Genomic DNA, 19,515 nt, shown 5'->3' on the forward strand with positions numbered 1-19,515 from the left:
AGTGAAATCTGAAATTCATTTTTTAATTTTACTATCATACAAAAGACTGAAAGGCCGGCCCCTGCTTTCATAAGAACTGTTAAAACTGTTAAAACCCAATTCCACTCAGGGTATTTTAAGTGTTGTGCATTCTGATTTTAAATGTAGAGGTGACCAAAACTAAATTTTGGAACAGCCTTCTTCAACTTATCAAGTAGGTTATGCCTCTGCTTTGATTTAAACTAGCTTTAATACGATAGCATTTTCTGAAACATTTTATACTGATTATCGTGGTCATTCGGCCTTTAAAAAAAGCATGATGATTATGTAATTAATCGATTAAGAGTATGATTATGTGTCTGCATGAATGCATGCTTGTATGGTATGCAACAAGCTGCTGTACACAGTCACTTATCAGTAATAACAAATTATCAATAAGTCATTGTATTTTTATTATGTATTATATGGTGTGGTGTTGTATTGTATAGCTATTCTCTCCTGTTTTAGTTGTTTGATACAGAGGGTTTATCCTAAATCTGAAACACAATTTTAATTTTATATTTAAAAAAAAAATAACCTGTGCAGATTTGTAATGTATGAATATGAGATTGTTTTCAATACTTTTAATTCAATTCAATTTTATTTATAGCACCAAATCACAACAGCAGTCGCCTCAAAGTGTTTTATATTGTAAGATAAAGACCCCATAATAATACCGGATGGAGGCTCGTTGATATTATAATATCTCAACGGCGCACACGGATAGTACTCTTCATTTATTTAATAAAATGTGGTCATTTGTCTTCAGGTGTGACCTTGTTTCATCCTTATTTTTGGAAAGAACACAGATTACCGTAATCTCTTTCTCAGTGGGGATCTGAGGTTACATGATAAAGCAGCATGAACGTCTCATAACAGTGCCTGCCCTGCCCTTCTCTTTGAGATCTTTACAACATTATTAGCACAGGGAAACTTTGAGTTTGTAAAAGAGCAGATAAAGACTTTTATATAATTTCTTCTGCTTTTTTGTTAAAAAAACACAAAAAACTAATGAAAACATGGTGTGTCTAATATGAATATTTCCAATAATACACAATCCCCTTTGTGTAGTAATATCAATAGTATTTAATACTACTACTACTAATTTTTCAGACTGAACTGACACGATATATACTGAATTATGATGCCAGAGATGTTGCTTTTCTAGCTGATGGCCTTGTATTACATGTTTTCATTGTTCATTGTTCATGTATAAAATCTGGATTTTACATACTTGACTTAAAAGAGCAAAACAAATAAACTTGTATACAGTGTAATATTAAAGCTCTTTGCCCTGTATTGCACAAGCCTTGGGCTCTCAGCACCCAGTTGCCTGCGCTCCATAATTATTGACAGGTTTGATGTACTCAGCGAGTGGAAAGTATGGGGAAATTGGAGTTTCAGTTGTCTACCCCGAGGCTGATGACTGTAATGGAAAGATTAAAAGGAGTGGTCACATCACCCACCCTGTGCCAAAATACTAGCTGTTCCGTCACAGCTACCACCTCGCTGTTTATTCCAATCACCTCCAGTTTATGTTCTACCAGTGACGTTAAATAGATTATAGAGGATTCACTTATTTAAAGACTGGAGCTAAATCTCTGCAGGTTATTTTTAGATTGTCCAAGGATAACAACAAAAGCGACAGCTTGATTCACTAGAGGCATCTAATTGAAGTAAGTCACTTTTGCCATGTGGGACAGTGCAGTGTAGCAGAGCAGCTGGTCTGTTAGACACTCAATAGGTCAGCTGAGTGTTGTCAGTACTCACCCCATTCACTTTCATCTGTTGTACCAAGACCTGCTGCACCAAGAAGCTCCCTGCACAGCTCCATCATGTCTCTACGGCTTCTGCCTGCTATCATTATGGACAATGACGAGGACGATGATAGTAACTTCACAAAATGGATGAGCAGTTACTGGGGTCACGGACCAGACGCTGTACATTCCAGAGAAAGAAAACACAGTTTCAGAAGGCCTTCAAAAACACAAGTTGATAGACGAGCATCACTCCCGACTGCGGTAAGGACCGGCTGCACTTCATGGATTGACATATGTGTTCAGCTCTGCAGCAAAACACTTTTAACAAACATTTTTTGCAGTTTCTCTTGTCCAGTTTTACACCACATATGGACAGCGTGCTTGTACACTTGACACTATAAACATCTTAAATTTTATTCTGTATAGCCCTTCATTGATAATTGGAGGGAAAATAAAATATATGCACTCTCTGATGAATGTATTTCACTATACTAATTAAAGGCCAGTTTAATAAATATAATAAAGTACATTTATCAGACAGTATACTTTCTATGTATTTCTTTAAAAGCAGCTCAGGGTGTTAGAAAGATCCCATACCTTCACTGACTGCAAATATCACTGCATGGAATATTTATAAAACACAGAGTTTTATTTTCTCTGAAAAAGACAAAATATGGACTATGACAGCAGAATAATGCACATGTATGTTTTACAAGCTGGTATGAGAACTAATTAAATATTAAAGCTTCCGAACAAAAAGCCTCTAGTAGTGTGCAAATTGTTGTTTTGGTAAATTTCCCCATGAAAGCCTGCAAAGTACGAAATTATTGATGCTCTAAGTGAGTTGTTTTCTATTACTTTACATCAGAGCGATCAAACACTGCAAATGCCGTGCCACGTGCTGAGCTGTTCACAGTCTCATTAGGAAAAACAGTATAGTTCTATAATGAATACAGACCAGTCTGGTGTTTGTGTTGTAGCTGTGTCTGTGTAGGTCTGTAGGAAAATTATTTTTTCCAACTAAAAATGCCTTCACATCTGATATCATTTTCTTATATAAACAATGTTTTTAAGTCATGGGCTGCTGCATGCCAAAGCTCTTACACATATTCTTCATTCAATAGCGTTCCAACTCTTCCATAACCTCTGGCTATGTGGATGTTTAGCAAAAAATAGAGGTACAACTTAAAGCAGCAAACAAGCAGAAGAGCAACCAACATGAATGGCGCACAATTTAGTGATTTGTATTTTTTATTAATAACACAGAACAGGGTAACTTATCTATCAGCATAGTCAAGTGTCATGGCCTGTGTGGTGAATAGTGGTGCTTACTTTATAGTTTTCTGGTATAGTTTCATTAGTGTGATGACAAATTTCATAGGAGTTAAGCGAAAACTAAAGGAAGGAAGGAGCCAAAGAAACTCTTTCTAATCTAAAGCAGGTGATAAGAGTCACAACAGTGTAAGTGCACACACAAAGTGGTCTCTCTGTGGAAGAAAAGAAACTTACAAGCAAGTAGTTTGCAGACAACACTGGGTGAGCACAATCAGTTCTCATCATGAAGGAAGCACTGACAAATGCAAAAAAACAAATGTAGTAGCATAGTGTAACCTTTCACTAATAATCAGAAGAAGTGCTGTTTAAACTGAAGCCTGCAGTTCCCCGTATGCTCTGTTTTTAAGCAAGCAAATAGAGAAGTAATGCACAGATTCTTGGTCTGATAGTGGAACTATTGGTCAGTATATTTAAAATAACAATTTTGCTGAAAGCCTATGCTATATAAGTTTATTCTGGGAAATAAAGAAATTCTCATTCAAATAACAACTATTCTGAATATTTTTAGCCTTTCTTCATACTACATTTATCTTTTAAAATGCAGCAAATGCAAAAATGGTGTTACAGATGAGCCCATGACCTTACTAAATGTTCCAGGACGTTTATCAGTCAACAAGGCGGGCAGCTACAAATAGCAATGTTTGTCCTATAATAGCTAAAACTAGCAACATCAACATAACAAGCCACTTCCTTGCACCGCAAAACAAAAAAAGCTTCTTGCAAATACCATAAAACATAGTATATATATATATATATATATAAAAGATGTAATTAACCCCTATGACCGTTCTTTTTTTGAAGTCCTGTTTGAAGCTTAAAGTTTGAAATTTTGGCTGGTGAGATCGAGGTTTATGAAATCGAAGTGAGGGGTTGATCCAAAGAAAAAATACACTGCACATATAAAAACGTTTGACTCCTAAAGTAGCTACACCCTAAAGCGGTGGTAGGCAATTAATTCAAAATTGAAGAACCTGCTCAGTTAAAGAAGTCTTGACAGTATTAACTGAGATAGTAGATCAACAGAAAATCTGACATATTAAGGTGCATCAGCGTTGACTGCACTTTTCACACCTTTACACATATTTTGACCTATTTAAAGTAACATTTATCACATTGTTTAGTTTCTTTAAACAGAAAAAATCACATTGTCACAGATCTCTCATGTTATTTTTTTTTCCTCAAATTTAAAGTCAAAGGAACATCTAGACATCGTATTTTTTTTCCTCAGCAGCAGTAATAAAGTTAAGTAGAACCAGAAATAACTTCTGGGGATGTACAATGTCAGCCTGTGTCTAGTGCATCGCTATTCAAAGCTCCCATTAAGAGTTAAACCTTGGTTTAGTAATGAGTGCTCCAGAAATACATCATTTGAAGAGAACAGTTCAGTAGTTACAGATTTACAAGTCTAGCCAAACACTGAAATTCATCTGTACCTTCACCTTTGATGTTTTACTGGAGTTGCATTATCAGATTATTGCTGTTGTGTAAATATATATTTACGTTCTGTCCTGAGTCTAGAGTCAAACTATATATAGGTAGCTGCTTTGCCAACATGTTACTTAAGGATATTAGCGAGTGAGTGTTTAACCCCATTGACAGACATAAGGCAGACATGGTTGTCTCTCTAGTTTAATCTTCTTACAACTCCGCCTCACTATTAGAGGGAATGTGACACAATAATTTTACTCTCAAGTGTTGTTACATGGTGTAATAACACTTATCATTCTGTTCTTAATCCTCAGTCACAGTTAGATGTCATGAAGTTAAACAGGTTTCATGCGGCTACAATGGCGCCCACTCCCAGCCACGTCAAATCAAGAGAGGATAAGGGGGAAACCAGGGTCCACCAGAAGCCTCGCCGTGCCTCTGCAGATGACAACATCCGCGCTAAGACTGCGATCGCAGAGAATCGCATCACCACCATCCCAGAGCTCACAGAGACACTTGAGAAGAGGCTCTGTCTAAATGATAAGAAGACCACGTCTCTGGTGAGCAGGAGGATTTATAACATTAACTAAACGAACGATAAATGGTCCTTACAGATTTTTACCTTCTCATAGTGTTATAGATGACCGAAGGACGATCAGACTTGATGGTCTTTCTCCTCCTCATATAAAATTACGAAGCCCGTAAAAATTAAGGAGCCTGAAAAGCTGCATTACTTTTATGTGCTGCCAAAGACAAAGCTGTGAATTACATAACCTACAAATACCCACATAATTAACTGGTCTTGAATGCACACAAGGACCTTGAAGTTTTCTTTTTCTTCTATTGTCCATGCTTTTTGTCGGCATACTAAAGAATATAGTTGTGAATGCATGTTTAATCCTTTTTCATTTTTATACCTGATTTTTCTTGGAACAAAATTTTTTGTCAAGCCCTGTTAAAACTCATTGTCAGGGGTTAATGAAACGTTAATGTTAATGTTAATGAAACGGTGTTTCTGTATTTTTGTGGTGTCACAGAAAATCAATAAAAAAACGTGATACATAACATACACAGTGCAAATAACATTTACAGCTTAGCATAACTTTGTGAAAAATTATATCTTTATTTATTAGTTTACTGAAATTAAATGGAGCTCCTTCACTTTGGTATATAAGTTACATATATGAAGTTCCTGTCACTTAATCTCCTTAAGTTCTACAGACTCAAAACAAACATATTATATATATTTATATTTAACTTGAAATAAGTTATTTTTGACCGAGGAAACTTTCATATTTGTATCTTTTCATATACAGATGGCTCTTTATTTTCTATTTACATTAAATATTAAGTAGCATTTCATATTTTGCAGTTACACTTTTCATTTCTTCACACCTACTTCTTGTTTTTTCATTCAGAAAGTAGCTGCCTAATTAGAAGCTGTTGCTCTGAACTGATCTTACTAATCTCCCACTGATGCAATAATACAGGTTTATTATTTTTATAAATACATAAGTTATTGAAATCTTGGTCAGATGTTGTTTCTTTTTCTCACAGAAGAAGGACGATACGTTGTGCCTGATCTGTCATGAGGACATGTGTAAGAATGGGAGGGGAGTGCCACATTGTACACACCGCTTTCATAAAGAGGTAAGAGAACCTGTACACGTCAGATCTACTGCATGACCTCTGTCTACACTGTGTTCCCTCAAATCCCTGCAAGTCAGACACCAGATCTCTGATGCATGATAGCAGCCTGTTCCCTGACATGCATGATGTGAACTGGAATGAAAACACAATGCCTGCAGCAGAAACTTATCCCTGTAGATGCATGGAGTACACTGAACAGCCTGAGGTCCCAGGAACTGGATACTTACTCATTATGATGTTTCCATCTGGTGGGTGCTGAAGGCAGCTCGAAGGTTAGAGCAGTGTCGGCCCCGAAGCAGCAGTGAAGCAGCTGTTTTACAGGGGAGGAAGCTCTATGAGGAGAGGAGGAGGTCTGCAGATGGACAGATTTCCACGGAGAAGGAGCAGCACACACTCCATCGTCAACATTCCCTGAGGAGACATCGCTGATATTGTTTTCAAGAAGGGGAAAATGCATGATTTGCAGTGAAAACATCAGGATTTCTCCTGAACTTTTACTATGATGTGACACTGAAAAATCAGGGCCTCAAATCCCCTCTGGGCCAGAGTTTTAGGTCACTTTTGGAATAATTGCAACTTCTTCTCTTCAGTGTGCAAACACAGAGTTAAAAATGTTTGAAAAGGGTTAGAGTTAGAAAAAAAAATTGAAAAAAAAGAGCAGTTTTCTGCTTTAAAACCTCAGTATGACAAACTGTACTGCACCATGACTATGTAAACAGGGGTGTTGCTAAAGTGTTGGCTTGGGGCCTGAAATTTATTAGGTCCACCCGGTGCCCCAGCTTAATCTGTATTATATAAATGCAAACATGAGTGAAAATAACAGGGGGATGTAAGGTGTCCAGTTACATTTTTGCTGTAAAAACACTGTGGTACTCCTCAATACATTATTGTAAATATAACTATATAATGTTATATAATATGATAATACACACTAAAAGCTCTTCTGCTCAGTTATGGATGTATGACTCCCCCATGACATGCCTCACAGTGGTTTGATCCACTGCTTGTTGTTTCCTGACTCTAGTGCTGCATTCTGCAAATTTTGGCATTGATTCAATACTAACTAAATACAGGGCCAGTATTACCGATACCATTTAACCAATGAAAGCAGCTTATGTATTGAGGATGAGATGAAGTATCATCAATATGCAAAGTCTGAACACACTTTAATGAAATCACTGTGATTTTTACTTTCACCAAAACACAATTGACACAAAAACCAAACCTTTCAGCTGTGTGCCTGTTTCTAAAGCACTTTGGATCGGTTTATGTTATGTTGTTTAAATAAATAAAGTAGGCATGACGGCCAGCACAAAAAGTTTCAGGGATTTTTCACTATTTTTTTTCACACGTTTCACTGTTGGTTAGAAACAAAGTATCAATCATATTGCTCTAGTATCGATTCAACACTAGTACCAGCATTGGTATCCATGGATACAAGTCTGGTCAAAGTTAAAATCACCATAACTCAGTGGATTTTCAAACAATTTTCAAGTGGTTTCGTTTGCCATTTTTTTCTGATTTCATTTGGTGTTTTCTGCTTTTCTGTGCTCTACACCACCCTTACTGGTTCTTGGGTCCCTCTGTGCCAAAACCATATAAAATTTCCTGGAAACGCCTCTGTATGTAACGGTCATTGTATTCAGTTATTAGACTCACAGCACGTTATTGGATGAGAAGATACCTCTATGGTTATACTAATTAAATGGTTTTAAATATCACTTTAGAATAAATATACTTTATAATCAATAGAGAATATTTACAGTTTATAAAAGCATTTCATCAGAACTACAGTGAGTCACTTTATATACTGTTGAATCTGTTGACAATCAGAACTTGTAAACATGTTAACATTTTGTCAAAGTGAATATAATAAAAGTCAATAAAAAGCAAGGCACCACATTATTAACTGTAAAGAAATTTATTTAAAACCTTCTTTGACTCGTAGCCTTTGAAACAGAGAAAGCTGCTCAAATAGGCAGAAACACTGTCCCTTCCAGCTAAGGGTTAGGGTCTGTGAACGTAGATCCTGTTGCTCATGCATCAACATGTTGGAAATGACCTCCTGGCATCAGTTGAAAATATCAATGACTGCATAAATGATACATGATACAGATCATAGCAACAATGATGCAATGGTGTGTTTTAAAATGTGTTTCAGTGCATGGAGCAGTGGCTATGGAGGAAAAGGAACTGTCCCACATGCCGTGTCTACGTATCCATGCTAAAGCCCCTCTATTGGCCATCTTGTCGCACCACCGTCCCATAATGGTCCTGCACCTACACTTGAAATGCCTGCATGCATATGTGACCCCAAGACCTCCTCCTCTCCATCTCCACGCCTCGTTCTTTCTGCATGAACACCCTCTGCGAAACTGTCTTCTGTCCCTGAAGGAAGCAGGAAATGAGAGTGAGGATATCTCATGTGAGAGACACGAGCTGTCATTGGACGGTGATTATTTATATAAGAGCTCTTGTAAATTAATGCACTATCAGGGGAGGATTAGTCTTTCTTGTTCTTATTTTGTTTTTGTCCAAAAATGATTCTAAACAATTTCTAATGACATGCAGTTAGGTGGAGCAAATATCCTCAAAACTGACAATATTTTTTGGTAATGAACAAAATAATCTGCCTGAATTCTGCAGAGTTTGTGGTTGAGGTTGAATATTTCCAAGTTCTGAAGTTGAACTTAGATATAAAATCACATCATGAAATATAAACAAACAACCCATAAATTAGTCTTCTTACAGCAGGTAGCATATGAATGTGTGCATCAGTAGCAGTCGAATTTCAGGGCTCATAAGACCTCCCATCTGAGTTCCACTGAGCACATCTTTGGCAGGCTGTTTCCCCTCAGTTTAAAGCTTTTAAATGTTAAAAGTTTAATGCTAAGCTGACTAGTTTCTGACTTTGGTTTTATATTTAGCACAGAAATATGGGGAACGTAAATATTTTCCCAAAACCATTCATACACACAAATATTCTATATATTTTTTGACAACATTTGACTGACATCTTATAATAACCACAAGTTCCTGATATAGTTTTAATTAAAAATCTTGAAAACAGTCTTAAAAAAAGCTGAAAACTACAGAGAATCAGCTCTAAGACAGGTGACAAATTAAAGGAAAACCATCAAAACCAGTGACCCACACACTGAAGGGGTCCAGTGGCTATGTTTTGGTGCGCTGATTTGAGTCCAGAGAGCGTCACTGTATAGCGATACAAACTTTGTCTGACTGGTTACTTTTATGCTACAATGAAAGATGCCACCTTCTACTCGACACAAGGGGTTACTGAATGCTTTTATTACTCAGAACATGATTTTAAGTTAAGCAGTGCTGTACACCATATGAGAGAATGTCTTTTGGAATGATAATGTTTCAGAGGCTTCAGTCGGTGCTAAGGTGCATTAGAATTGCTCTGTCAGCACACGGCAGCTCAATACCTTATTGAGAAGCATGAAGTTGATTTTCCTTCTTTGTCACCTGTCACTCAGTATGGGTTTTTTGCATATTCTGCAGAAGGTGGTTGGTGTATTTCAGTCAATGCTGATTACCCAGTAGAGAAATTTCAACAGCTGCACTAGCAATAGCTCTGCTCTGCTATTTTGAAGGATTGAGCATGCACATTTATTTATTGCCTGCATTCACAATGCTTTCTCTTAAGTAACAAAACTCCTCCCCTGCATCAGTGTCATATCTTATCGTACATCTGCACCGTCTTCCTGCCTTGCCCAATTAGATTTTGTTTTGCATGTAAAGGTTTTTGCATGTGACTTCTATTCGATCGTTTTCAAACATCTCTCTTGTGCCGTGTGTTTTGCACTTCCATGTGAGAAGTTTACAGTATGTACACAAAGTCCAACTAAAAAGAGCTGGCCTATGTATATATTTAGCCATGTAAATATGCAGTTATATAAAGGATAGCTCTGTAGTTAATGAAAATTAGAATGCAATTTTAAAATGCTGCTATAGCAGTTCATTTAACCAGCAAATGCTCATAACTACTATTAGATTTATGCACAAAGACACAAAACCTTTGCACTCTGCAGAACAGTTAAAGGCTGTTGGGTTCAGTATGCTTACACCACGGAGGTTATGTGTTTAATTACATTTTCCAACCTTGTGCTTAAAAAGCTGAAGAACTTTTTATGACCCTCAGCAGCACCAACTTCCAGCTGCTGTGTTCACTGTTTCCATTTCACTGTTGTTGTTGTTTTTGCACTCTTGAATAAAAACACAATGGAGTGAAACACCCGTTCTGTATCTCTTTGTTTATCTCTTGATCCCTTTTGTTGTTTCCTTATTCTATCCACCTTACCCAGATTAATGAAACAAGTAAAAACAAGTGTTCAGGTAGTTAGGTTTTTCTCCTCTGGTTATTTTCTGTTTTACTTTGAAGGGTTGTTTTCTGTCCATCTTTCCCTGACCCTTTGATTGTTGTAACCTTTTAAGTATGCTCGCCTGTGTCTCATTCTCCTCTGCCAGTTATCCCAAGTGTCAGTGTTGCTCCTTTCTGAGCTGCCTGCATGATTCACCTGAGTTCACGATTTTGATCTTCACACTGAGTAACCAAATGTGACGCACAAAGTTTCTTAACTAATATGCCAAATATCTATATCTTGATGTTGCCTAGAAACCACCTAGTAAAATGAGTTTATTTCCTCTAACGTTATGCACCTACAACACTTTATAAATGCATCATATCATTTTAATCTCACAGCCACCAGCATGAAGAGGGTAAATAATACTAAAGCAAGGCCATGTGCTTGTACAGAAAGTTGTTCTTAACTGTTGGTTAGCTGGATGTGTTAACCTTAATTACATATAATGTAATGGTTAACACCAGCTACAACATTAAAGTGCTATAATGAATAATTATGGCCCAGTACTATAATTGATAACTCTGCATAATAAGTTCTCTTCTTTCTTTCAAGGCCCCTGGTACTCCTACGGAAGAGGATTAGGGCCACTGGGAAAACAAAATCTAAGAAAAAAGTCAGAATTCTGAGATTAAAGTCAGAATTCTGACTTTAATCTCAGAATTCTGAGAAAAAAAAGTCAGAATTCAGGAAAAGAAGAAAAAAAAAAGACGTGCCCACTTTTTTTTCCCAGTGGCCCTAATCCTCTTCCGTATACTCCCCTATGTCGCCCCACTGAAAAAAAAAATCTTGGAGACGCCCCTACGTGGCCAGTCGTTTGCTTCATGAACATTCACGACTTTCTACTTTTTTCCTCTATTGTAACTCAAACTGTGTGGACTGGTTGGAGACAATTAAGCGAGTAAAACGAGACTTGGTCAAGAAACCTCCTGCCTGAGGATGAGGAAGTCTTCCAGCTGTGGTGTACGTGCTGGAAATCTTGTCCCGGCCCAGCCAGGCCTGCCCTGGCACGACGGAAAGTAGCGGTTTTCCCAGAGTGAGGAGGGACCGAGCCGTGCACGAGCAGGCGGAGTGAAAGTGCACACGTGGACACCTGAGATTGACGTTACCTCCAACCAATGACCGCACAGACAGGTGACGCAAGCTCACAGGACTCATCCAATGGGAGGGTTTGATAAGAGAAAAGCTCGAAGTGTTTAGAGTAGGGGAGGAAAAAAGGGTTGTGAAACGGATCTGGTCTGGATCCTGCTGGGATTCCGACTGCAGAAGATGTTTACTTCTTGTGTCTAGGCTAAGAGAGAGACTCATATTCTTTTCCAAAAGAAAAAAAAAAATTATTTTATGCGATTGGGGGGCAAAGTGAAGATGCTTTAAAAAATTTCTTCCCCTTTTCTGTCTGAATACTTCCACTAACTTTTGATCTTCGGAGAAAAACAAACTTGGGTAAGAGACCCTCTCTTTTCCTCTCACAGTAAAGAAAATCAAGCCTACTGTTTCATGTGTAGATAAAATGTAAAGCCAGGTCAAGAAAGAAAGAAAGAAAGAAAGAAAGAAAGGGGGAAAAGAGATTAGGAAGGTCTCCATCGAGAACTATGTACAAGACATCGGGTGGCCGTTTAGACAATGTTGCTGAGTGATTTCACGATTTAACTTCCACAACACTGTTTGATCTCCTGAAGCTAAAATAAACTACTTAAAAAAGAAAAAAAAAACCTACTAAAAAAAAAGAAAGCTCTGATTCTGTCAAACGGCTGTTTCCATTTTTTTTCTTTTTCTTTTTGTAGACCTCACGACATCATTGTCCTCAAAGTTTACGTTCAGGAGAGATAAATCAGAGTAATTTCACTTCAGATTGGCTTGGAAATTTAAACTTGCTAAAACGTTTAGTATAAACCCTTAGAGTGAAGTATCACATATTGTAGGTTCACAAATGTGATGCAGACGCTACTTATTCAGTAATGTCTATATTTAACTTTGGCTTGATCTAGAATATTGTTAATCTTACAGTGGATGAGACGGGATCAGTGGTGGTATGCACCATGCTACATTTACTCAAAAACTTACAGAAAAACCTACTTTATTGAAGTGTGCACCCTTTCTAATTAGCTCAGCTGAAGTTTTTTTTTTGTTTGCTTGTTTGTTTTTTGTTATATTTTTAGTAGCAAAACTCAAACAGGAACACCCTTTGAAGACAGCTGCCTCCCAGACATCCCAGCCTCAAACATATGCACCAAAACCTCTTCATGCTCATAGTTTTGACCAATTCACAGAATAGAAATCATATTTGTACTTGTGGCGAACACTTTTACTACACCACTCCCACCATGTTGGTGTAATAAAAGCATACTTTATTTTATTTTACATCGTTGTCATAAAAACGGTCTGGGAGATTTTATATCTGGCGCAGATGACTAGTGTTTGTGGCTAAACTAAATCAGCCAAAACACTGAATCAGCCAAACACTGATGAATCCTCTAGTGGCTCTTGAGTGCCATGGAGACTGGAGTGTTTTCCTGAGTCTGGAGAGGCTGCACCCCCAAAAGACTGTCGGACACAGATGAGCTGGGTTTAACATCTCAATCGGTTTCTATTGAGTGTCCTCCTTCAAAGGTTTCCTCTGTTGCCGAGCAGAATATTGCCTGGTCATCTCCATCACAAAGGACAGTACAGCCATGTGCCTTTTTCTTATTCTCTGCCTGCTATTCATGCCACTCCAGCTTTGCTCTCACTTTACAAAGTGCAGTCATTACCTAAGAGCACTGCAGTCAAACACTTTAAAAAGCTTTCTTTCTTTAATTAAATATGAAGCCTTATGAATTTATAGAAGTCGGAGACAATATCATTATGTTTACCATTCCAGTACCTATGATCACATAAGTAACATTTTAAGTTAATATGATAAAATTGTTCCAAAGTCTTGTTTTAATGATAATATGAACTATGTTGGACTATATCAAGCTTTGTAAATGATGTAAATTGTTTCTCATTTTGACATGTTTCTCAATATAATGACGTATTGACTGCTTTTCACGCTTTTTCCTGCCTTTTGAAAAAGGAGAATATCAAATTCTGAGTTTTATTTTTTAGATAAGTCTGCAAGTTTTCCCATTAACCTTTTGCTTGACCTAGAAACATAATTTAACTTGACACAATAGACATAGTTTCCACGTCTGAAAAGGGAAATTATTGAGCCTGCATTCTTTCTAATAACCAGCAGGGGGTGGTGATTCTGTTTTCAAAAATATATTTTGGTGCATAATAGACTATTAAAATAATCTTGGTCTTTTTCACCCTTTGACCTCAGTAAAACCTTTACATATGGGTTATAAGCTCAGGCTCTAGTTTCAGCTCTTCTTGAATACAACAGGGTGTTCCTTTTGTAAATGGTGGTCCCCATTAGTCTTTCATTCAGTCTCTGATAATGACCAGCTGAGATCGTGCGAGTGAAAGTAATTGTTAAGAAACTGGCCAGACAAAGACTTCAGCAGTCCACATAAGCCGGCGCAGGTTTAATGATATTTAGTCATTATCAAGAGGATCCTATACTCAGTGTTAGATGCTGCTGCAGTCTTTGCAAACAAAGTGCTTTTTCTGGAGTGCATGTTAAGAAATGGGTTTCTATTTTTGCACATAAAGGTAAATGACTCGTGACACTCCTAACAGGCCTCCTCCCACAGCTAGACGCACTTCTGCTGAGCTCAGCTGGAGGACGGTCGCCAGCACACACGCTAATTATGTTTGATTACGCTGTTTAACTAAATTATGGGCACTGTTGCACTTCTTCCCCTTTTCTTTTATCCACTTATTCCAGTTGTGCTAAAAATAGATCTTGTCTACTCTTCAGATGATAAGTTAGGTTAAATTATTGTTTGTTTCAAATCATATCTGGCTGATTTAAATAAACATGTTAGTAGTGGGAAGAAGTGTTTTTGTAATATGTACTTCTAATTCCATGAAATACCTAATCTGTTTCTCTAGGTGTTGAGAGGTATCATGGGCAGCTTCAGAGGCCACGCTCTCCCTGGGACCTTTTTCCTTGTTGCCGGGATTTGGTGGACGGTAAAGTACTCGATTTGGCATGCCACGCGCAGGAACAAGGGTATTGGTTCTACTCGTCTGGCTAGCAGAGCCTCACAGCGACGGCTGGAGATCATTGAGAGCTCAGTCATACTCTTTTTCTCCCTTGTTGGTAAGCGTGTCCAAAAAGCTTCTTAATGCATCCATATATCAGATATAACTAGCAAGACTCTTCTCAAGTAAATCCAAGACAAATCAGGGCTTTAATTAAGGAGATGTGCGTGTTTCCTCTGATGTGGTGCTTTCAGGGATGTTGGCAGAACAGTTTGGATCGGGTGGACCGAAGCTTCAGTTGTACGACTTCGTAGAGAAACACTGGGACCATCTGCACAGCTGGCACCACGCCACCATGTACTTGTTCTTTGGGCTCTTTGCAACAGTGTCTCTGATTATCCACACCACAGAAGCGGCACCACTGGCACTGGATCGGTTAATGCTGGCAATTGCTTTCTTTAATGAAGGTAAGAAGAATAAAATGTAATCATTGTCTTTGAGATCCTTTGATATCCTTTTTATTTCAAGCCAGTGCCTCAGGTCAGATCCCTTACTAATAAGTTAATCAGTTTAATCCTTGGTTCCTTCAAAGTCTCGAGTAAACAATACTATTCTCGAAGATAGTCTTACATCTAAAACACAAAAAAATCCTCCATTAGTGTTTGGCCAAGCTTTATATTGAGGGGTGTATGAATGTGCACCATTATATCCACCTTTATTATCCATCGCTGTAATCGTAGATGGACTGTTTTCACTGGCAGACTGATCGCATCTGAAAATATTAACTTACAAATGGTTCGAATCCGCAAGCATTGCAATCATCACATGCATTGTAGACTGTTATTTCTGACCCTGTTAACTTGATGTCTTTTCCATAAATTGTAATACAAATGTCACTTTAATAAAACATGAGCCAGTTGGCCTGTTTGACTGAAACTTCTGTCATATGTTCCCATACAACAGACCAACTTTCATACTCTGATCCTTTTTTTTTAATTCAGGTTTTTATTTACAACTTGTTGCCTGTCTGTACATTTTCCAATAAACTTGTATAAATACATTTCTTGTTAATCAAATTGAGTTCCTTCCATTCAAAGGTCATTTTAAGTGTACCCTGTGGGGTTAATTAAGCTTAATTTAAACCAAGCACAGATAGGACTTTCTGCATTTTTACAGCATTTTGAGTCAATTATTTTCGTACTGTTTGAATTTAAGACAATCTGTGGCGATGGCTTGGGATAAATATTTGAAGTTTAGATGCAATTTAACTGATCAAGACAAACACATTTACCTACACTACCAGCTTTTTGTTCTCTGCAGGATTTCTTTTTCTCTACCACCTCCATGGCAGGAGCATGCTGGATGTCCATGTGCATCTGCTCCTTCTGTACGCGGTCTTTGGAGAGACTCTTGTTGCCTTCCTGGAGATCTTTCACCGAGGCAACATCATTCTGGAGCTGCTGCGGTGCACGCTAACGGTGGTTCAGGGGACCTGGTTCTGGGAGGTAAATCTGAATGTGGCTTTATGAGCAGATGTTTATGTTTGATGATTTATAGTTACTCCCAATGTTTTCTCCTCTAAACCACAGGTTGGTTTTGTGCTGTACCCGCCCCGCGGCCCCGAGTGGGACTTGAAAGATCCCAACAATATGATGTTCATTACCATGTGTTACTCCTGGCACCTCGCCTTCGCCATGCTTATAGTGAGCGTGCTCTATTGCATCGTCAGCTGGTAAGAACCTGCTCCACAAAAGACAATCCAATAAGACATCCCATTGTGATTTAGATATATTCAAAGAATTGGAAATGCATTTTTTTTTGTCTTATTTAGCACATGAGGCTTTAAATTGGCCATAGGTGCAGATATAACCAGATACAAGGAGAACAAACCTCTGATTCATATTTAATCAAATTTGGTTTTTGCCACTATTTCACCATAACATCCAAGAGAGAAAATGTGTAATTAATGTGTTTTTGCTGCTCAAGAATGTAGATTTAAAAAAACAGTGTTCCCTCGTTTATCGCAGGTGTTACGTTCTAAAAATAACCCACGAAAGGTGAAATCCGCGAAGTAGGGAACTTTATTTTTTACAATTATTATAGATGTTTTAAGGTTGTAAAAAACCCCTCACTACACACTTTATACACTTTTCTCAGACAGGCATCGACATTTTGACGATCAAAGTTCAAACCTTCGTAGAAAAATAAGTCCAGTATTACAGAATAAAACCAAAGATCAAACCCTGTTTTCAAGTCCAGAACATGTGAATAGAGCAGCTGCGAGACAATTCAACATTAATGAATTAATGGTACGGAAGTAGAGGAAGCAAGAAGAAGGAATTGAGTGAAGTTTGACTTATCTGACTGTTTGGTTTACTTAATGCTCCTTATAATCCTTTGACGTAGACACTGTTGTGTTTGTTGTCTTCTGCTAGCGAAGATTTATGTAGATTTGACAGGCTGAACGAATTCTGTACTGTATAAAAGACACAGCACGAGATTGATTGAAAATGGTCTATAGCCGATCAGGATGCAGAACACAATGTGCTGTTTAAAAAAATATATTTAAATGAAAAATTGCACCCCCGAAAAAATCCGCAAAACAGCGAGGCCGCGAAAAGTGAACCGCAATATAGCGAGGGACCACTGTAACACAGCAATTAAAAAAAACAAACAAAAAGAAAACCTTTGGATTTCAAAAGTTATACATTTAATTTTAGCTCCAATCATTAGCCCTAGTGCATACCTATAGGGACAGAAATGTACTGTATTTTTCTATATCTGATAGACACTTGTTTATTTATCCTGGAGACCTGCACAGTTTACATTATGTGTGATTCTCGTGTTTGCTGTTCTTTTCCTCTTGAAGTGCGGTTCGCTCCAGACTGAAGAAGACTCCTCCAGTGGAAATGGGACTTCTGAAGGCAAGAGAGCGAGATCCAGAGTCTGAGGATGAGCTTATGTGAGGAAGACTGTTGTGCATCTACGTTGTGGCTCATGAACATTATAGAACAATCAGGGATAAAACGCTCAAATTTCCAGGAGCAGAATAAGAAGCAAGGCACACAGATGTGGAAACTGATGTGGATACGGAACCTTAACCTTAGAAATGCGTCTCTACCTCTGCCTTAATTAACCAGCTGTACAACATTTTAAACATACTTTTGTTATTACCTCCTCCAGAGAAGCTTTATGATTTGTTCAGTTTATTTTTCAGCAGGATTACTGGACAGATTTGCATGAAACTCTTGTGGCTTGGCAAAATTTGTGACTGTATATATAAACTATAAAAATATGTGCATCGCCACCTGGATCCAGAAGGTTTTGAATCATTTACCATTGCAAGAGAACAAGACTGGATGTTTCACAACATCACAGCTACAAAATACAATTTTAATAATAAATATCAAAAGATAACATCTTTTGTGAAAATATAAATTAATCTGGATGCAGAGAGTCGGTTCATGCAAGGTGCGGAGGGGATTACCTACCTTAGTGGAGGTATGCAGTCACAAGCTGCTCTTATTTATTTTACAGCAATATAATTTTCATATACTCTGTCATATCTTTGTTACTACTTTGCGCATTCAATATAAATGAAAAGCTTTTAATGGATTTCATGCTTTACTTTTGACTTGCTAAACTTCTTCCACAGTTTGGTATTCAGTAGTGCTATTTTGTGGTGAAAACGTCACTGCATCATCATGTGTATTACTTGAAAGCACTAGTTGTACATTTTATATTGTTTCATGTTAGCAAGTGACTCAAACCAAGTGTCAAACTATAAAAAGAAAAATAAAATTGTTCAAACAGTAAAAAATGTTTTATTTTATTTAATTGTTCCTATCATTTCATTCACACCTTGCATAACATTATAGCTAGTATGTAAGTGTTTACAATGTGCTACTCAATATAGAATTTATGGTAGCCTCTATGACCAAATTTGACCTTTTTATATGTTTTAAAGTTGGTTCTCTTTATTCATGTATCCATAATCACCATCATCTATCAGTGGCTCTCAGACAGGGTCATTGAAATGATCAATTAATTTGCGACAAATTATTATAAAGGTGACAGCAAAGGATGTGGTTTCTACCAATAAAGGGAAGCTACTGTGTCCTTTGCTCTCAGCCCCATTCTCTTGTTGATAAGATTGTAGAACATAAAGTTTCCCCTGTCTGAGCTGGTTGAAAACTTCCAGGATTAAAGTTTCAGTAGTGTCTAATAGTTCAAATACTAAGACTACTACTAGCCCTAAAATGCCTGATTTTTAGAACACAATCACATTAATACCAAATGATCAGTCCTAATAAAGTGCTTGTGCAGATTTATTTTTGTCAGGGCAGGGCAACACAAAACATCTGTTGACAAGAGGGATAAACGAAGATGTTCTGTTTTGACAAGATTAAACACTCGGTCTTGAAAAAAATGGGCCTCTGTGTGACAGTCTTTGCACATTTAATGGAGGTATGATAAGCAGTTCGGTGTGTTAAAATACTACGAAAAACGCAAAAGGTGCTTTATTTGATTATTTCTATCAATTCATTCAGAAATGCAAAAGAGGTGTAACAATTTATTTCTACCACTAACTAGTAGAAATAAATTGTTTTAAGCCCAGCTTTACAAAGTAAAGAAGCTAGTGAATTATATACGATGGACCAAACCACTTTGTTTTGATTCCCCGGGGAATCAAAACAATTATTTAACTTGTATAGTTATTTTTACAGTTTTAAGAGAAAACTTATTATCTCCGAAAAAAATAAATAAAAGTGGTGTCTGGACCCTCTTGTTCACTTATGGCTGTATTGGGTGGTGCGTTTAAATTTTTCTAACACTGAGTCACGTCTGGGGGGAAAAAAGATCAGAGT

General features: G+C 37.5%; 2 protein-coding genes across 3 annotated transcripts; both read left to right on the forward strand.

Moving 5' to 3' along the window:
• Positions 1–1,172: 1,172 nt before the first annotated feature.
• Positions 1,173–7,304, forward strand: lnp1 (leukemia NUP98 fusion partner 1). Its single transcript, XM_040040559.1, has 3 exons — positions 1,173–2,039; positions 4,856–5,101; positions 6,099–7,304. Exons 1-3 carry the CDS (start codon positions 1,854–1,856, stop codon positions 6,225–6,227), a joined length of 561 nt encoding a protein of 186 aa, XP_039896493.1. The 5' UTR covers positions 1,173–1,853; the 3' UTR covers positions 6,228–7,304.
• Positions 7,305–11,373: 4,069 nt separating this feature from the next.
• Positions 11,374–19,061, forward strand: tmem45a (transmembrane protein 45a). Of its 2 annotated transcripts, none has more exons than XM_040040145.1 (6): positions 11,374–11,710; positions 14,555–14,765; positions 14,902–15,114; positions 15,968–16,152; positions 16,237–16,379; positions 17,517–19,061. In XM_040040145.1, the coding sequence occupies exons 2-6, from the start codon at positions 14,570–14,572 to the stop codon at positions 17,611–17,613; spliced, it is 834 nt and encodes a 277-aa protein (XP_039896079.1). In that variant the 5' UTR covers positions 11,374–11,710; positions 14,555–14,569; the 3' UTR covers positions 17,614–19,061. The 2 variants fall into 2 exon arrangements, with proteins under 2 accessions (XP_039896079.1, XP_039896078.1); XM_040040144.1 differs by lacking the exon at positions 11,374–11,710 and adding an exon at positions 11,780–12,019.
• The last annotated feature ends 454 nt before the right edge of the window (positions 19,062–19,515 follow it).

The sequence above is a fragment of the Simochromis diagramma genome, unplaced genomic scaffold, assembly GCF_900408965.1.
Source record: "Simochromis diagramma unplaced genomic scaffold, fSimDia1.1 OVJJ01000026.1, whole genome shotgun sequence".
In the NCBI taxonomy this organism is placed as follows: Eukaryota; Metazoa; Chordata; class Actinopteri; order Cichliformes; family Cichlidae; genus Simochromis; species Simochromis diagramma.